This window comes from Colobus angolensis, unplaced genomic scaffold (genome assembly GCF_000951035.1).
Source record: "Colobus angolensis palliatus isolate OR3802 unplaced genomic scaffold, Cang.pa_1.0 Scaffold33, whole genome shotgun sequence".
In the NCBI taxonomy this organism is placed as follows: domain Eukaryota; kingdom Metazoa; phylum Chordata; class Mammalia; order Primates; family Cercopithecidae; genus Colobus; species Colobus angolensis.
The window spans coordinates 9005612-9023405 of record NW_012116599.1 but is presented as its reverse complement, the minus strand read 5'-3'; the positions used below and the strand labels follow the sequence as shown (position 1 = coordinate 9023405).

Below are 17794 nucleotides of genomic sequence, written 5' to 3'. Positions count from 1 at the left end.
CTAACTTGAAGATGTTTAATTTGGGGTTTTTAATAATTTCTTTCCATAAGCAGCATAGTTTCCATAGAACGCACTAGATAAATTACATGCTAAATGTATCCCTCAAATAATCAAGCAAATTTATCTGCAGTATGGAATGTCTGGATACAAACCAACTAAATTTTAGAGGACAGCTGCCAAGACCAATGACATATAGTAATTTGTCATGATTTGGAGGCCTGCTTTGGGACTGTATGCACTGGGCGTGCACTGCATTTACATTTCAAAGGTGGCCACAAATCTTCCGACGCACAGAGAGCTCCAAACAGGATTCACGCACATGTCAAATGTGTACTCTCTTATGCATCTGAGCAAGGACAAGATTGTCCTTAGACGATCGTTCTAAAAAAAGGAGTTTCCTGTTTAAAAAAAAAAAATACCTTTCTGACAGCTTCTTTTTGCTTCCAGCTACAAATACAAACGGGAAAAACCCAAAACATGATGAAAAAACAGATAGATCCTCATTTTATTGCTAGAATGAAGAGGGAATTTCCATTTACCACAAAGAGGTGCGAGATGATAGAAATAGAAGGCAGAAAATATAGCTCCAGCTTAAGAAGAAAGGCTATTTTTTTTTTTAATTTGTAATTGCTTTAGCTTCTAAGATATCATTGAAGAATGTATTATTAAACTAAAGGAGACTTGATTATGTGGATTACAATAACCTGTCATATTCCCTTACCAAAAAACCATATTGTGTTAACAGAAGAAAGGCACCTATATAATATTTGGCAGTTTGGTTGAGCTAAATGTCATATCCTATTGTCTGGCCTCTTGGTTGGTTTCTGAGGGGTCTGCACACTTCTTTTTCAGTCACTTGTTGTGAGGGACATCCTCCTATGTGGTGTAAAACAGGACCTCATGTGCAAGGGACAGCTTTTTCTTAGAAAAGAAGACTGTTGGGGAAAGAGGGTGAAGGGAGAGTGAAACGGAAGGCAGTGGAAGTGTAACTACTAATAGAAGCCGGCCATATTAAAACCATTTTGCATAATGACTTCAGTGGGTGTCCCTTCCAGGAGCATAAGGTTGAATCAGTACTAGGAAATCTAGATACCGAATTCATGTCCTAATAGGTCGCAGATGAAAACAATAGATCATTTCTATAGGAGCTAAAATGGCATTTGATAAAATTTCACAGTCATTCCAACAATCTACTTAGTGGTAAATGCTACCAACATTCCTTTAAGGTCAAAATTATTCTGGAAGAGCTGCCAATGTAACCTTGAGAACTGGAGAAGAAAAAAATGACATTATTACTATTTGCAATTGCTCTGAACTTATTGTTGTTATTTGGTTTTGTGTCATATAGAAAACCTGGAAATCAACTAAAAACTCTGACCTGTACTGAAAGCTCAGTGTGATAACTGGAAACAAAACCCTAGTATTCTATTCCTGAGTAATAATTACTAGCAGGTATCACGGGTATTAACAAGAATAGGATGAAGAAGATATCTCATCATCAATAGCTACAAAAACATAAATATTCAGGAGTACATTTATCAAGAAATGTGCAGGAGCTGTGAAACTTGATTGAGAGACAAAAACTTATTAAAGAGAAGAACGGATAACTCTTTTCTCTTCGAAGGAAAGGCAGGCAGTGGGTTGTGCTTATGGGGTACTGTGTGGAGATCCTGAGTTGACAGTGCTTGGAGAAGAGAAGAGGAGAGAGTCTCTAAGATCAGCAGCAGGAGGCTGAGGCCAGGGAGAGGCAGGGAAGGTGAGGGGACAATGGCTGGGGAATGGTAGAGATTGAACACCTGCCCCATGTGCCGGGCTTGGAGATGAGCTGGGCAAGGGACTTTTGTCTGTTTTGTTTAGATTTTCTTAAATAGTAAGAACTGCTAATGTCATTGTCCTTTGCCTCTCCTCCTCTCTTCCTCATAAAAATCTTCTGTAATGATCTCTATTACTTTGCGTAGGCTTTGGGGACAGATTTGTGGTTTATTTCAGACATGCCACTACCCCCAGGCTGGCATTAAGAAGGGGAAAGAAACCCAGTTTTGTTTGTATTTTACAACTATCTCAGAAATGAAGCTGCAAGTCAAATTCCATTCTCTGTGTCTGAGTTATGGTCTTTTACTAAGATAATGTTAATAATCATAAGCTATACAAAATGGTTACTTGAATTATACTCCTTTTATTTTCCCTTGTATTCAGATCATCTGCATGGCTGTACATTGAGGCTGGTTGAAGGAGTGATTTGGTGCGTTTTCTCAGTGCTCTGAAAGGACGGTCTGGGTTGGACATTTGATGACATTTTTGTTACAAGTGCTATCTCTGTTGAAGGATTTTAGTTGGTTGGAGTGACATCTAATTTAATGGCTGTAGCACAATCTATCTGCTCTAGCAAAATTGCCATTTCCATGTCTGGTCAGCAAAACTTCAATTTTAGCGTAAAACAAGTTCATTTCATTTCTATTTTAGGAAGATTGAAAATGATGGCGATAAATATGAACAAATAATAGAAAAATGTGTTTGAGATTAGACTGTAAAGAAACATACTATTTTTCTTAAAGCTAGGATTTCAACTAGATTATGACATAAGTGATTTGATTAGATTGCTGATTATAAAAAGTGGTTCTTCTGAACTTTGAGTCTCACAGCCAAAGCACACTGTTGAGAGGTACCAGGTAACAGACACTGTGTTTTTTTGTGTTTTAGGCAACTTTTGCCTGTACCTGTGAGGAGCAGTATGTGGGTACTTTCTGTGAAGAATACGATGCTTGCCAGAGGAAACCTTGCCAGAACAACGCGAGCTGTATTGATGCAAATGAAAAGCAAGATGGGAACAATTTCACCTGTGTTTGCCTTCCTGGTACGATATATACTCATGGTTCAGTTATTAGGTGTATATCTGTACAACATGCACTTCTCTTTCTTTTTTTATTTCCATAGGTTTTTGGGGAACAGGTGGTATTTGGTTACATGAGTAAGTGCTTTAATGGTGGTTTGTGAGGTTTCGGTGCACTCATCACCCAAGTAATATACACTGAACCCAATTTGTGGTCTTTCATTCCTCATCCCCTTCTCACCCTTCCCCCTGGGTCCCCAAAGTTCATTGTATCATTCGTATACCTTTGCATCCTCATAGCTTAGCTCCCTTTTATGAGTGAGAACATATAATGTTTGGTTTTCCATTCCTGAGTTACTTCTCTTAGAGTAATATTATCCAGTCCCATCCAGGTTGCGTGAATGCCATTAATTAATTAATTTATTATTATTATTTTTTTTGAGACAGATTCTCACTCTGTTTCCTAGTCTGAAGTGCAATGGTGTGATCTTGGCTCACTGCAACCTCTGCCTCCTGGGCTCCAGCGATTCTCCTGCCTCAGCCTCCCAAGTAGCTGGGATTACAGGCATGCGCCACCACACCCAGCTAATTTTTGTGTTTTTAGTAGAGATGGGGTTTCTTCGTGTTGGCTAGGCTGGTCTTGAACTTCTGACCTCAGGTGATCCACCTGCCTCCACCTCCCAACATGCTGGGATTACAGGCACGAGACACTTTGCCCAGCCTAATTCGTCCCTTTTTATAGCTAGGTAGTATTCCATTGTGTGTACTTGTTTCTTTATCCACTCGTTGATTGATGGGCATTTGAGCTGGTTCCACATTTTCAGCATACACTTCTTAGTTAAGGATGGTTAAACAATGCTTTGCCCAGCTGTTGAACAAGGCAGCTTCAAGATCTCATTTGGTTCTATCAGTCTCTGCTTCATGTAATCAGGGAATGGAAGAAGAAAGTTCACATGGAGCTACACAATATGTCCCTTGGCTTTCTGCCATTAGAGTGCTTCCGTTTCAGCATTACCCCATTTTTGTTGTGGAAAAATAGTATTCCTGGTCCAATAGAGGCTTGGATATTTTAAAAACAATTCCACAAGTATATACTGAGTGTGGGCTGGCACTGTACAGGGTGATTATGTTAAGTAACTGAAGAAAACCCAGGATAAACCACAAAAGCCACCAATTCTTCCTGTTTATATTAATTTCCTTTTGTTCATGCACATCCGTTAGTTCAAGTTTCTGCTACCTTATTCTCCACAATGGGAAGTCTTTAACATTTCTGGATTAATGTGGTGCGTTCTTGGATGTTACATGAGACTTGGAAATCCTCAGAGCACGCTGAGGGCCTTTAGGGAGAGTGCAGTGGACAGTGTGCCTGTAGACTTCATGCTCTGACAGTCATCTTAATTGACTTACTGCTCAGCCAACTTAATTACAAACCCTTCAGGAGCAGGAATGACATTTTACCAGGGAGTGTTTTGACACAGCTATTTTGATGCATCTTCAAAGCAAACACCAAGTTGTTCTTGTTTTGTTATGAAATAATGTGCAAAACTGACATCATCTTTCCTCTTTCCATCCTATTCTCTTGCCAGCTTCTGGCACTGGCTGAGGATTCAGGATAAGGTAGGAGTTGGAGGGTGAAAAAAGGGATGGAACGAAGTGGGCACTGGGGTTATTAAGTACTCATTGTAAGAAACAAGAGTGCCAACAAAGTCGAAATTTGTAAAAGTGAAATTCATTCACTTATCTATTCCCAGCTAAACTTTATCAAATCCTAGGGATAGGTTAATATTTTAGTATATTCTTTCATTGTGTGAGTGTGTGTGTGTGTGTCTGTGTGTAGGTCAGAGTGTGTGTATTTCTCTTGCAGGCCAGATGATTAAGTATTCTTCTACATGTTTTTAAAAAGTGATATGATCCATGTTGTTCTGTAACTTGCCTTTTTTCAGTGTGTATTTGGCAGTAGATCACAGACGTCGTACCAAGTCAGTTCGTATGGAGTCACCTCATTCGTTTTAACAGTTACGTGGTGTCCCCAGATTTTTATCTCCAGGTCAGACTCCCCTCCAGACCTACTTACTTGACAACCTACATGGCATCTCCATTTAGGTGTCCCAGGACACCCTAAGCTCAGTCATCTCCAAGCTGACCTCATCGTGCTCCCAGCCTGACACAGCTCGTCTTCCAGTGTTCCATCCATTTCTAGAAGCCAGACATCTAAAGTCATCCTAGGTGCCTCCCTTTCCCACCCTCTTCATACATTTTCCACCTCCGATGCTCTCCATTTTGCCACCTAGAGAATTCTCAAATTCTCACCCTCTGCAGCCCCACTGCCAACACTTTCAGGCCAGTGGCCCTTGCCCCTTGCTTGTGCTGCTGAGATGGCCTCCTGCTGTTCCTCCAACAATTCTTGACCCTGCTGCACTAGAGGCAGGGTTCTCATGTCAAAGTGAGCATTGGCCTTTGTCTCATCCATGCCCAGACCTTCCATTCTCCACATGGCAGCAGGGGATGGATCCCTTCCCAGTGAGATTCTGATGTAGTTGCTTTTCTGTGTAAACTTCTTTTTCACATTGCTCTTTGAACAGAGATTGAAATCTTTGGCCTCATTGTGCTCCAGGACATCTCTTTTGCCTGCTTTTCCAGCCCTATCTCACCCCCATGTCTTCCTTGCCCTGGTTTCAGCCACCTTGACCTTTTACCTCTGTAATAGCTTGACCTCTCATCTGCCACAGGATCCACCCTCTCATCCTTGTGCTTGGACAATACTTCCTCCCTGTCTCCTTTGTGCTTAGTTAACTACTCCCGGATCTCTGTTGTTTTAGGCCTCTATTAAATGCCCCTTTTCTCGGGAAGTCTTGGCTGAAGCCTTCAAGATAAGTCTCTCTCCATTTTTCTCTTCTATAGCCCCGTGTTCCTTCCTTCACAGTGCTATCTGTTTTCAGCATACATTTGTGTGTGTGACTCTTTGATTACTACCTGTCTTCCCTTTTTTATTTTATATTTTATTTTATTTTGAGACAGAGTCTTGCTTTTGTCGCCTGGGTTGGAATGCAGTGGCATGATCTTGGCTCACTGCAACCTCTGTTTTCCAGGTTCAAGTGATTCTCCTGCTTCAGCCCTCCTAAGTAGCGGGGATTACAGGAGCCCGCTACCACACCTGGGTAATTTTTGTATTTTTAGTAGAGACAGGGTTTCACCATGATGGCCAGGCTGGTCTCAAACTCCTGACCTCAGGTGATCCACCCATCTTGGCCTCCCAAAGTCCTGGAATTACAGGAGTGAGCCACTGCACCTGGCCTGTCTTCCCTTTTTTAAAGGATTGTTAAGCCACATAAGGGCAGGGCCTGGATCAGTTTTGTTCATGATCGTATTCCACAGTGTCTGACAAATTGTGGACACTCAGTCAATGTGTTGATGAGACGAATTAATGAAAGAGTATAAATGTATGCAGGTGTTTGAAGCTATTCCTCTATTGATGAATCTTTTAGATGGTTGCAATTTCTCTTTTGGAAGTAATGTTAAACAAATGAAGATCCTTTTACAAATAGTCTCAATCAGAGCTGGCAAGTGGAGGTTTGATATTTTATCTGGGTTTGTTCTCAAAGAGGCTTCATTTTTTAAAAAAAGGATTTTATGTGCACAGAATTGAAGTGATGATAATACTTGGTTTGTGGCGCTCTCCGATCTTGTTCATGTTTTTACATATTTATTAAGCACCAGTGAAACCACCACCAAAAACAGAAGTTGTTTCTGAAAACTAACCTGACAGCCTCCTCCTTTGTTCATCCCTTCACCTCTCCTTTCCCTCCAGAGATAACAACCACCCTGAATCTTGAGTTGATCAGTTCTGTTTTCTTTTGTTTTTGCTTTTGGAGATGGAGTCTCGCTCTGTTGCCCAGGCTGGAGTGCAGTGGCATGATCTTGGTTCACTGCACACTCTACCTCCTGGGTTCATGCCATTCTCCTGCCTCAGCCTCCTGAGTAGCTGGGACTACAGGTGCCCGCCACCACACCCAGCTAATTTTTTTGTATTTTTAGTAGAGATGGGGTTTCACCGTGGTAGCCAGGATGGTCTTGATCTCCTGACCTCTTGATCTGCCCACCTCGGCCTCCCAAAGTGCTGGGATTACAGGCGTGAGCCACCACACCCGGCCTGTTTTCCTTTTTAATCATTTTAATATTTACATGTTTTTATAGAAACATTTATTTTTAATTCTTTTAAAATTTATAAAAATGGTATCATGCATGATTCATGTTATGGTATCATGCATGCAATTCTCTGGTACTTACTTTTTCACTTAATACTATTACTACTAAGACCTCCATAGTGTTGGAGTTGACTGCCATATAAAATTTGATTCTATGAACAGGGACAGATATGCATTCTTGTATGTCTTCTGTTGTGTATGTGCTTGAGGTTTTTAAGGTATATACCTGGAAGTAAAATTGTGGAACATAAAATATATAATTGACCAATTATAGGATGTCATATTAAACTGTTTTTTTCCAAGTGTTGCACTAATATCTACTTACATGTGCAGTATATAAGTGAGTTTGTAGACTCACATCTTCAGCATTTGGTAGTGTCAGAATTTTTAATGCTTGCCAGCTGGATAGGTATAAAAAGGTAACTCATTATGGCCTCTGTAGTCTGCTGAACAGTAATAATGCTGACCTCCTCTTCATATGTTTATTTGCTGTTATCTGCGTGTGTATGCGCACTCTTCTTGATTTGTTAGAATTCTTTATTTTTGATACTAGTAATTTGTTATACAAATTGTAAATATGTCTTCAAGCTTGTAACTTGTCTTTTGACCTCAAGGGCTCTTTTGAGGAATAGACATTATAGTTTTCAACCTTTACTTTTCTGGTTAATACATTTATGTCCAATTTAAGAAAATGTTTCCCTTCATGAAGATCTAAAGGATATTAACCTGTGTTTTCCACTAAACATCTATAATTTTTGTTTTATACCAAAGTCTTTAATCAATATGAATTTGATATACTATATATATATAGTAGATATACTATATATAGAGTATATATTGGATCTATACTATATATACTATATAGTATATATATAGGATTTATACTCTATATATAGTATATATAGTACAAATTGGATCCCTATTTCATACTCTCTCTTTCTCTATATATATAGAGTATGAAATAGGGATCCAATTTCCTATTTTATAATTTTATTTTTAATCTTCAGAAATACACCATTTCTATAAATAGATAGTATATGATACTTTATAATGTGTCCCTATTTCTTCAAAGCTACAGACAGAATTTGGAATAACTAAATCTCTGTGTGTTTTACATTGTGCCTATTATCTTCTCAGCATTTCTGCACTGTCACGGTTAAACCATTGATTTCAAATTTCCAGAAACGTAATTAATTATTTTTGCCTGTTATAGGAAAAAGAATTTTACTGTTACCATCTAAGGTGATTTAATGTCTCCAATGCTAATATCACATTATAGCACACGTAGGCGTATAGGAATCTCCTTGGGCCTTCTACTAACAATAGTAACAATAATAGAAGTATAGTCATGTACTGCCACCATGATGGACCACATACTGATGGCCAATGATGGACCACATAAACAATGGTGTGCCATAAGATTACAATGCTACATTTTGATGGTAACTTTTCTATGTTTAGACATGCATAAATAATGATGTGCCATAAGATTACAATGCTGTGTTTTAATGGTAACTTTTGTATGTTTAGATATGTTTAGACACACAAGTACCTATCGTTGTGTTGCAATTGCCAACAGTATTCAGTATAATAACATGTACAGATTTGTAGCCCAGGAGCAATAGGCTATCCTGTATAGCCTAGATGTGTAGTAGGCTGTATCATCTAGGTTTGTGTAAGTACATTCCATTATATTAGCATAATGATGAAATCACCTAACGACACATTCCTTAGAACATATCCCCATCATTAAGCAATACGTGATTGTAATACTTTGACTTTCAGTTGACATCAAGACCATAGCATTGTTTTACTACAAGTATATGAACTTTGATAATTGTGCTTAGACTCCTGGTATGGTTTGGTTCTGTGTCCCCAGCCAAATCTCACCTTGAATTGTAATAATCCCCATGGGTCAAGGGTGGGACGAGGTGGAGATAATTAACTCATGGCGCAGTTTCCCCCATGTTGTTCTTGTGATAGTAAGTCATTACAAGATTTGATGGTTTTATAATGGTTTTGCTCGGTTCTCAGTCTTCTCTTTCCTGCCACCATGTAAAGAAGGACATGTTTGCTTACTTTTCCACCATAAGTGTAAGTTTCTTGAGGCCTCCCCAGCCCTGTGGAACTGTGAGTCAATTAAACCTCTTTCCTTTATAAATTACCCAGTTTTGGGTATTTCTTCATAGCAGCATGAGACCTGACTAATACAACTCCGAAACAGTTTGTGATCGTTCCTGGTACATTCATCAGAATAGCGCTGGAACCCAAGAGATGGCAGATTGATCTCGATTCACAAAACAGTCATCTTTTATGTCTTCTGTTAAAACAACAAAACTGTTTTATAGCCCCACACTTGTAAATAATAGCAGATTCTGGTTTAAGTAAGCTGCTTTCTGACAATAGTTCTACCATTTTCTGAATATTGCAGATTGAAAACTCCCATTTTCATGAAATAATATGAAACTAGATATAGGAGCCTTTGTGCATTGGTCACAGTTTAAACAAGTTTCAAAAATAATATTTTTTTACATTGGCATTTACATCATATTATTTTATTTTCTGAGGTTCTTGAAACATGTGTAATTTGCTTAGAGTTAGTTTTCTGTGTGTGAGAAAAATCCCTCCATGTGAAAGATCTTTCTTGTTTAATATAATTTTAAGGCAGCCATAGAACCATAGCAGCAATTTAAAGTAATTCATTTCTGCCCTCCTTGAATCTGTAGCTCTCCTGTCATCTGTCTCACCTTCCACTTTGCCCAAAGGTCACCCCTGCCTCTATCAGGGTCTCTCTGACTCCCAACTACTTTTCTTCGTTGCATTTTCACAGAGATGGGTCCAGGGGATCCCCCCATGGCTCTGCTCTTTTTTATGCTTTAGCACAAATCTTGATCGGGGTAGAAGAGATTTGGGAAATGTTATCTTGGCATCACAAGTCCCTCTTTGCTCCTCTATCTGATGACTTGTTCTTGAGTTTCCTTAAGAAGGTTTCTTCTTTGCCAGTTCCAGTTCCCTGCAGGAACCCCCATTCCCATAGGTTTCTCTCTGTCTTTTAGCTTCTAGTGCTGCTTTTTTATTGTGGCCAACATACACACACACACACACACACACACACACACACTGCAGCAGCGCATAATCCTCAAGCCTCAGTGGCTTCCAAGCCAAGGTTAATTTTTGCTTGTGTCATAGTCTGATGAGGGCACTTAGCCTCTAGGCAGGGACTCAGGGTTCTGGGGCCCTTCACATTGTGAAGATATCATCCTCAAGAGGTAGCCTTCACAGTTGCTGCTGAAGGCAAAGGGACAGCTGGAGAGTCCTATGTAATGTTCTTAGGGCAGTGCCTAGTAGCATCTGCTATCCCTTCCACCACATGCCATTTGCCAGAATTCAAGCCCTTAATTCCTTAAAGTCACTGACTAGGAAGAGGAAACAACATGGGGAACATGTCTTGTCCATGCCATGCCAGGCGCAAGAACCAGTAACTGTTGGGGCTGGGATTTGAACCCAGGTCCTTCTGCAGGATTATTGATCCTCTTACTATACTGTTTTTCCATGTTTGCAACTATGTAGTATGCTGAGTACTTTCCTGTCACAAATGCATGATTTAAGATGATGTAATCCCTTCAGCATTTTCATGTCAAAAGATCTCATTATAATAAAATAAATATTAGGCAATTTTGTCTAAAAAAGGGGGGCTGATGCTTAAAGGGGAGTTTACTAATGAGTTTAGTTCTGAACATCTTTTTTGTTGTTGTTCATCACTTTATTCTAAAGGATATTACAGGGCTGGGCATGGTGGCTCACGCCTGTAATCCTAGCACTTTGGGAGGCTGAGGCAAGCAGATCATCTGAAATCAGGAGTTTGAGACTAGTCTGGTCAACATGGTGAAACCCTCTCTCTACTAAAAATACAAAAATTAGCTGGGCATCGTGGCTGGTGTCTGTAATCCTAGTTACTTGGGAGGCTGAGGCAGGAGAATCGCTTGAACCCAGGAGGCGAAGGTTGCAGTGAGCCAAGATCACGCCACTGCACTCCAGCCTGGGCAACAGAGTGAGACTCCATCTCAAAAATAAATACATAAATAAATAAATAAATAAAGGATATTACAAAGGATATAGATGAAGAGATGCGTAGGGCATCGATATATGTATGTGACTGGGTGTGTGTACACTCATGTGTGCGTGCAACACACATGCGCACACACACATCACCACAAGCCATCTCCTGGTTTTCAAACACAGATCAGTTACATCAAAAGAATACACAACTCAGCTGGGCACGGTAGTACATGCCTGTAATCTCAGCACTTTGGGAGGCCGAGGCGGACAGATCACTTGAACCCAAGAGTTTGAGACCAACCTGGGCAACATGGCAAAAACCCATCTCTACAAACAATTCAAAAGTTAGCTGGGCATGGTGGTGTGTGTCTGTAGTACCAGCTACTCGGGAGGCTGTGATGGGAGGATCGCTTGAGCCCAGGAGGTAGAGGTTGCAGTGAGCTGAGGTAGTGCTACTATACTTCAACCCAGGTAACAGAGTGAGATGCTGTCTCAAAACAAACAAACAAACAAACAACAAAAAATATATATAACTCAAAAGATACCTCCACATTACTGGAATCCCATTCAGCCATTAGTTATCAGTCCAGTCCGTCATACTGCATGAATGTCTCCCAAGCTGTGGCCACTGGGTTTGCGGGTTTCCTTTTTATCTCATTGGGTTCCAAAAGCAGGAGTGATCTTGGCACACGTGTATTGTACCCTTTAAGGCATCTGCTATAATTGAGCTGAAACAATGTCGTCTCTTGCTCTGAGACTCTTTTGAGATGATAGTACCTCCCATTTATTTATTCCTTTACACTTGGCTACTATTTCTCCTTTTTTTCTATTTGTTGTTTATTTTTACTCAACTTTTCCATCTCTGAAAGGGACATTAGGTTTGGTCACCGTGCTGGTCCAGACTGCTGGTAACAATGCTAATCTAGCAAGGGCCTCCCCTCAGTCTATTCCCATTCATGTAGGGTAAGGTTACATAGGCTCTGAACTAGTGAGCCATTTTTACCACCCAGGCAAAATAGCTGTATTCACTCTTCGCCCCAGTTTTGCCAGTTGGGGTCAAAGCATAACCGACCCCCATTAGGTCCTTAGGAATTCTGCTATAAGGTTTAAAAACATAGTTACAGTTTTCTGTTTAGAAATCATCCCTGCTTCCAGTACTTGCAGTTGCAGCCCTAGTACAAGAACCATTGTATTAGGTAGAGGAGGAAAATAATTATTTGGGGGGTAACTTGAGAAAGAAAGAAAAAATTATAGTTGTTATACCAGTGTACTCTCTACCTTGGCAAGAACTGCTTAATCATACCATCATTCTCCCCATCCCCTCTCCCCAAGATCAGCCAGAGAAAAAAAAATCTAATGGGGACGCCCCGTTAATACCATTCATATTCAGTGTAAGCACACAGCTGCGAAGCCAGGTAAGTCAGCCCTGCCTGCCTTCTCCCAGTTTCAGAAACCATTGTTTCAATTACCTGTCCTATTTCTCTATCAAACTATCACTCTGAGGAGGATATCTCTACCCATCGTTGGACATTGTGGGCTGTACAGTGTGTTCACTGGTCTGAAACAATGATAACCATCTAAATCCATGTAATATGTTCTGTTTCTTGTTTTTTGTTTTGTGATGGCACTCATGAGTGTGTTCATCTTCCGCGGGGTAAACAAAGCCCAGTCCAGAGTCAGTGTCTATTCCCGTTAAGACCTATTTGTAGCTCCCCAGTCTGCCAGCATCAGTCCTACTCACCAGCTATGTTCAGGGCCTTCTTTCCCCACAGAGAATCTGCCCTATAGCCATCAGCAGTCTCTGTCTCTCTTATTGACAAACAGTATAGTTTTGGCATTATGTGCCCAAGGAGGGTGCAAGAGGAACGTGTCTAGATTGATCCTATCTCTGCGCTGCTGCAGTGCCCCCATATCCCGTATCCACCCCTTTCATGGACTCAGGTGAGCACCTCATGGGAGCACCCATAGATATCTGTTTGTTGATTCCAGTCACCTTCTGAACCTGGAAGGGAGTTCTTCTGATGGACACTGACAGGTTCTACTTTAATGCACCCCTCAAATCTTCATAAGGCCATGCTCCATATGGGTTTCTTTTTGATAGGACAGGTTTCCACTGCCCTCTTGCCTGAGTGTATGGCCAGGCCATTGGTCACTGCCCAGTGAGTCAGTAAAAACCCAAACACAGGGGCTTCCACCGCTGTTAGTTCTTCCATTACTCCTAGAAAAACAGCGTGCAATTCAGCCCACTGAGAAGATCAATTTTTACCTTCTTTGATCAAAGCAGCAGCTTTCCAAACAGGATATTGTCCATTCACTTTGCAACTACTGTCTGTAAGCCAGGCCGTTCCTTGTTGGTCAACTGCAAGCTGCTGGACATCCTTGAACCAATTATTTTTCCATAGGAAAACGGCATTTTCTTTGTGGATTAACTATTTGTAATTAATTAATATCGATTAATTAACCTCTGAAGCACCAGATACATACACAAAAATCTTCATACAGAGGGGAGTGTTTCTTCCTTTTGAAAATGTATCCCACTGTGCTCTGATTATTACAAGTTTGATCATGCAAAATTATTTTGTTTGATGAATGAATTAATTCAAACTGTGTTGTTGTCACCAGAGAACAAAAACTCTCAACAAAGTCTTCACAGGAGCATTGTTGTCTTGACGCAATGCTTATTTCTCTTGAGAGGAGAATGTTTCTTGGTAACGGAAAATATTTTCAGCAAAGAATCTGCACCTCCAAATTTTTTATTATTTTTGATATTTTTGCTTTAATTTCTATGTCAAGTGTCAGTACAAGAATTTTTTTTTTTTTAGTTATGGGCAATCTAGAAATGCATAAATATGGCAGATTGGGTTTTGAGTTGGTTAAGTAATAAACATTTTTCTTTAGTTTTCTTTCTTTTCCTTTTTTTTTAAACCTCACATGCTTATCATTTCTTTGTGGTGAGAACACTTAAAATCCACTTTCTTAGCAATTTTTAAGGATATAATACATTGTGACTATACAATAGATCTCTGGAAGCATTCCTCCTGAGATTTTGTATCCTTTGACCAACCTAGGTACTTTTTTAAATCTCTCCAATCTTGTCCTCCCCTCCTCCCACCCTCCTGGTAATCACCATTCTCTCTACTTCTATGAGTTTGCCTATTTTAGATTCATCATATAGGTGGTATCACACAGCATTGGTCCTTCTGTGTCTGGCTTATTTCCCTTAGCACAGTGTCCTCCAGGTTGATTCATGTTGTTGCAGATGACAGAATTTTCTTCTTTTGAAAACCAAACATCATTATGTTCTCACTCATAAGTGGGAACTAAGCTTTGAGGATGCAAAGGCTTAAGAATGATACGATGGACTTTCGGGACTCGGCGGAAAGGGTGCAAGGGGTGTGAGGGATAAAAGACTGTAAATTGGGTACAGTGTATACTGCTCGGGTGATAGGTGCATCAAAATCTTACATATCACCACTAAATAACTAAATCATGTAACCATACACAATCTGTTCCCCGAAAACCTATGGAAATTAAAAAAGGCCAAGTAGTGTTTTATTGTGTATATATACACCACATTTTCTTTATTCACTCACCTGTTGATGGACACTTAGACTGAATCCATGTCTTGACTATTTGTAAACAATGCTACAATGAACGTGATAGTGCAAATATCACCTCGAAATAATGATTTCAATTCCTTTGGCTATATATCCAGTAGTGAGATTGCCACATCATACGGTAGTTCTATTTTAGTTTTTTGAGGAACCTAAATACTGTTTTTCGTAATAGTTACACTAATTTGCATTTCCAACAGCGTTCCAGAGTTCCTTTTTCTCCACATCCTCACCAACACATATTATCTTTTGTCTTTTTGATAATAGCCATTCTGACAGGTGTGACTTGATATCTCATCATGGTTTTAATTTACACTTCCCTGTGATCAGTGATGTTGAGCCTTGTTTCACATACTTGTTGGCCATTTGTATGTCTTTCTTTAGAAAGTCTATTCAGGGCTGGGCGTGGTGGCTCACGCCTGTAATCCTAGCACTTTGAGAGGCTGAGAAGGGCAGATCATGAGGTCAGGAGATCGAGACCATCCTGGCTAACACGGTGAAACCTGGTCTTTATTAAAAATACAAAAAATTAGTTGGGCATGGTGGCCCACACCTGTAGTCCCAGCTACTTAGGAGGCTGTGGCAGGAGAATTGCTTGAACCTGGGAGGCAGAGTTTGCAGTGAGCCAAGATTGTGCCACTGCATTCTAGCCTGGGAGACAGAGAGAGAAAAAAAGTAAGTCTGTTCAGGTTTTTTGCCCGTTTTTAAAATTGGCTCATTTGTTTTATTGCTATTGAGTTGTTTGAATACCTTATATATTTAGAATAGCAATTCTTTATCAGACGTATGGTTTGCAAGTATTTTCTCTTATTCTGTAGGTTGTATTTTCACTCCATTGATTGCTTCTTTTGCCATGCAGAAGCTTTTTAGTTTGATGTAATCCCGTTTGTCTATTTTTGCTTTTGTTGCCTGTGCTTTTGGGGTTATCTGCAAAAAAATCATTGCACAGACCAATGTCACAGAGCTCTTCTATTTTTTTTATGTTTAACAGTTTCAGATCTGATATTCAAGTATTTTTAAATTGATGTTTTTGCATATGATGTGAGATCAGAGTCCAATTTCATTCTTCTGCATGTGGGTGTCCAGTTTTCCCACCACCATTTGTTTTAGAGACTGTCTGTTCTCCATTTTTAAATTTCTTTTTGTTTTTTTTGAACAAAGGCTTGCTGTGTTGCCCAGGTTAGAGTGCAGTGGCATGATCTCGGCTCACTGTAAGCTCCGCCTCCTGAATTCAAGTGATTCTTCTGCCTCAGACTCCCGAGTAGCTGGGAGTACAGGCACCCACCACCACGCCCAGTTAATTTTTGTGTTTTTAGTAGAGACAGGGTTTCACCATATTGGCCAGGCTGGTCTCAAACTCCTGACCTCAGGTGACCTGCCTGCCTTGGCCTCCCAAAGTGCTGGGATTACAGGTGTGAACCGCTGCACCCGGCCCCATTCCCCATTTTATGTTCTTGGCATCATTGTTGAAAATCAAGTGACTGTAAAAGCATAGATTTATTTGTAAGCTCTCTGTTGTGTTTCATTGGTATGCATCTGTTTTCATGCCAGCACCATGCTGTTTTGATTGCTATAGTTTTGTAGTATATTTTGAAATCAGGTAGTATAATCCCTCCTGCTTTGCTCTTTCCACTCAAGATTGATGTTAGCTATTTGGAGTCTTTCGTGGTTCCATACAAATTTTAGAATTTTTTTTTAATTTCTGTGGAAAATGTCACTGGAATTTTTGTAGGAATTTCATTGAATCTGTAGATTGCTTTAGATAAAATGGACATGTTAACAATATTAACTTTTCCCATCCATGAACACAGGATATCTTTCCATGTATTTTTGTCTTCTTCAATTGTTTATCAGAATTTTACAGTTTTAAATTTACAGATATTTCCCCTACTTGGTTTAATGTAACTTCTAAGTATTTTATTTTGTAGTTACTATAAAGAAAACTGTTTACTTCATTTATTTTTTAGGTAGGTTGTTGTTAGTGTACAGAAATGCTACCACATTTTGTATGTTGATTTCGTATCCTGCACATTTATTGAACTCATTTATGAATTGTAGCAGTCCTTTGGTGGGATTTTAAATAATTTCTATATATAAGGTCATGTCATCAGCAAACAGTCTAACTTCTTCCTTTCTGATTTGGATGCCTTTTATTTCTTTTTCTTGCCTAATTGCTCTGGCTAGTATATCAAGTTATATGTTCAATAGAAGTGATGAGAGTGGCCACTCGTTTCTGATCTTAGAGGAAAATCTTTCAACTGTTTACTACTGAGTATGATGTTAGATTTGGGCTTGTCATATATGGCCTTTATTGTGTTGAGGTACATTCCTTCTATACCTAGTTTGTTAAGAGTTTTTATCATGAAAGAATGCTAAGTTTGGTCAAATGCTTTTTCTGCGTCTATTGAGATGATGATGTGGTTTTTGCCCTTCATTATTTTAAAGTAATATATCTTATTTATTGATTTGCATATGTTGATACTTCCTTGCATCCCATGGATAAATCCCACTTGATTGTGTGAACGATTCTATTAAATTCAGTTTGCTAGTGTTTGAGAATTTTTGCTTTTGTGTTCATCAGGGATATTGACCTGTAATTTTCTTTTGTCATAATGTCCTTATCTGGCTTTGGTATCAGGGTAACGCTGGCCTTCTCTTCCATATTTTGGAAGAGTTTGAGAAAAATTGGTATTAGTTCTTTAAATAATTAATACAATTTGGCAGTGAAGCCATCAGTTCTTGAATTTTTCTTTGATGGGAGACTTTTTTATTACTGGCTCACTCTTTTACTCATTCTTGGTCTGTTCACATTTTATATTTCTTCATGATTCAGTCTTGATAGATTGTATGTTTCCAAAAATTTATGTATTTGTTCTTGGTTATCCAATTTGTTGGTGTATTATTGGTTATAGTGTTAGAGTAATTCTTTGTGTTATAATGTAACAAATGCTTTATATCTCTGTGGTATCAGTTGTAATGTCCCTTCTTTCATTTCTGTTTTTATTTAATTAAGTCTTCTCTTTTACTTTGTTAGTCTAGCTAAAGTTTTGTTGACTTTGTTTATCTTAAAAAAAGAAACCCATTAG

The 17794-nt window shown here is 39.4% G+C and overlaps 1 protein-coding gene across 1 annotated transcript in view; it reads left to right on the top strand.

Annotated features, from left to right (window-relative positions):
* DNER (delta/notch-like EGF repeat containing) overlaps positions 1-17794 on the top strand; it is a 238681-nt gene that overhangs the window by 72444 nt on the left and 148443 nt on the right. The window contains exon 4 of the mRNA XM_011951960.1: positions 2701-2854. Coding sequence (XP_011807350.1) covers positions 2701-2854 — 154 coding nt within the window. The remainder of the gene's footprint in view (positions 1-2700; positions 2855-17794) is intronic.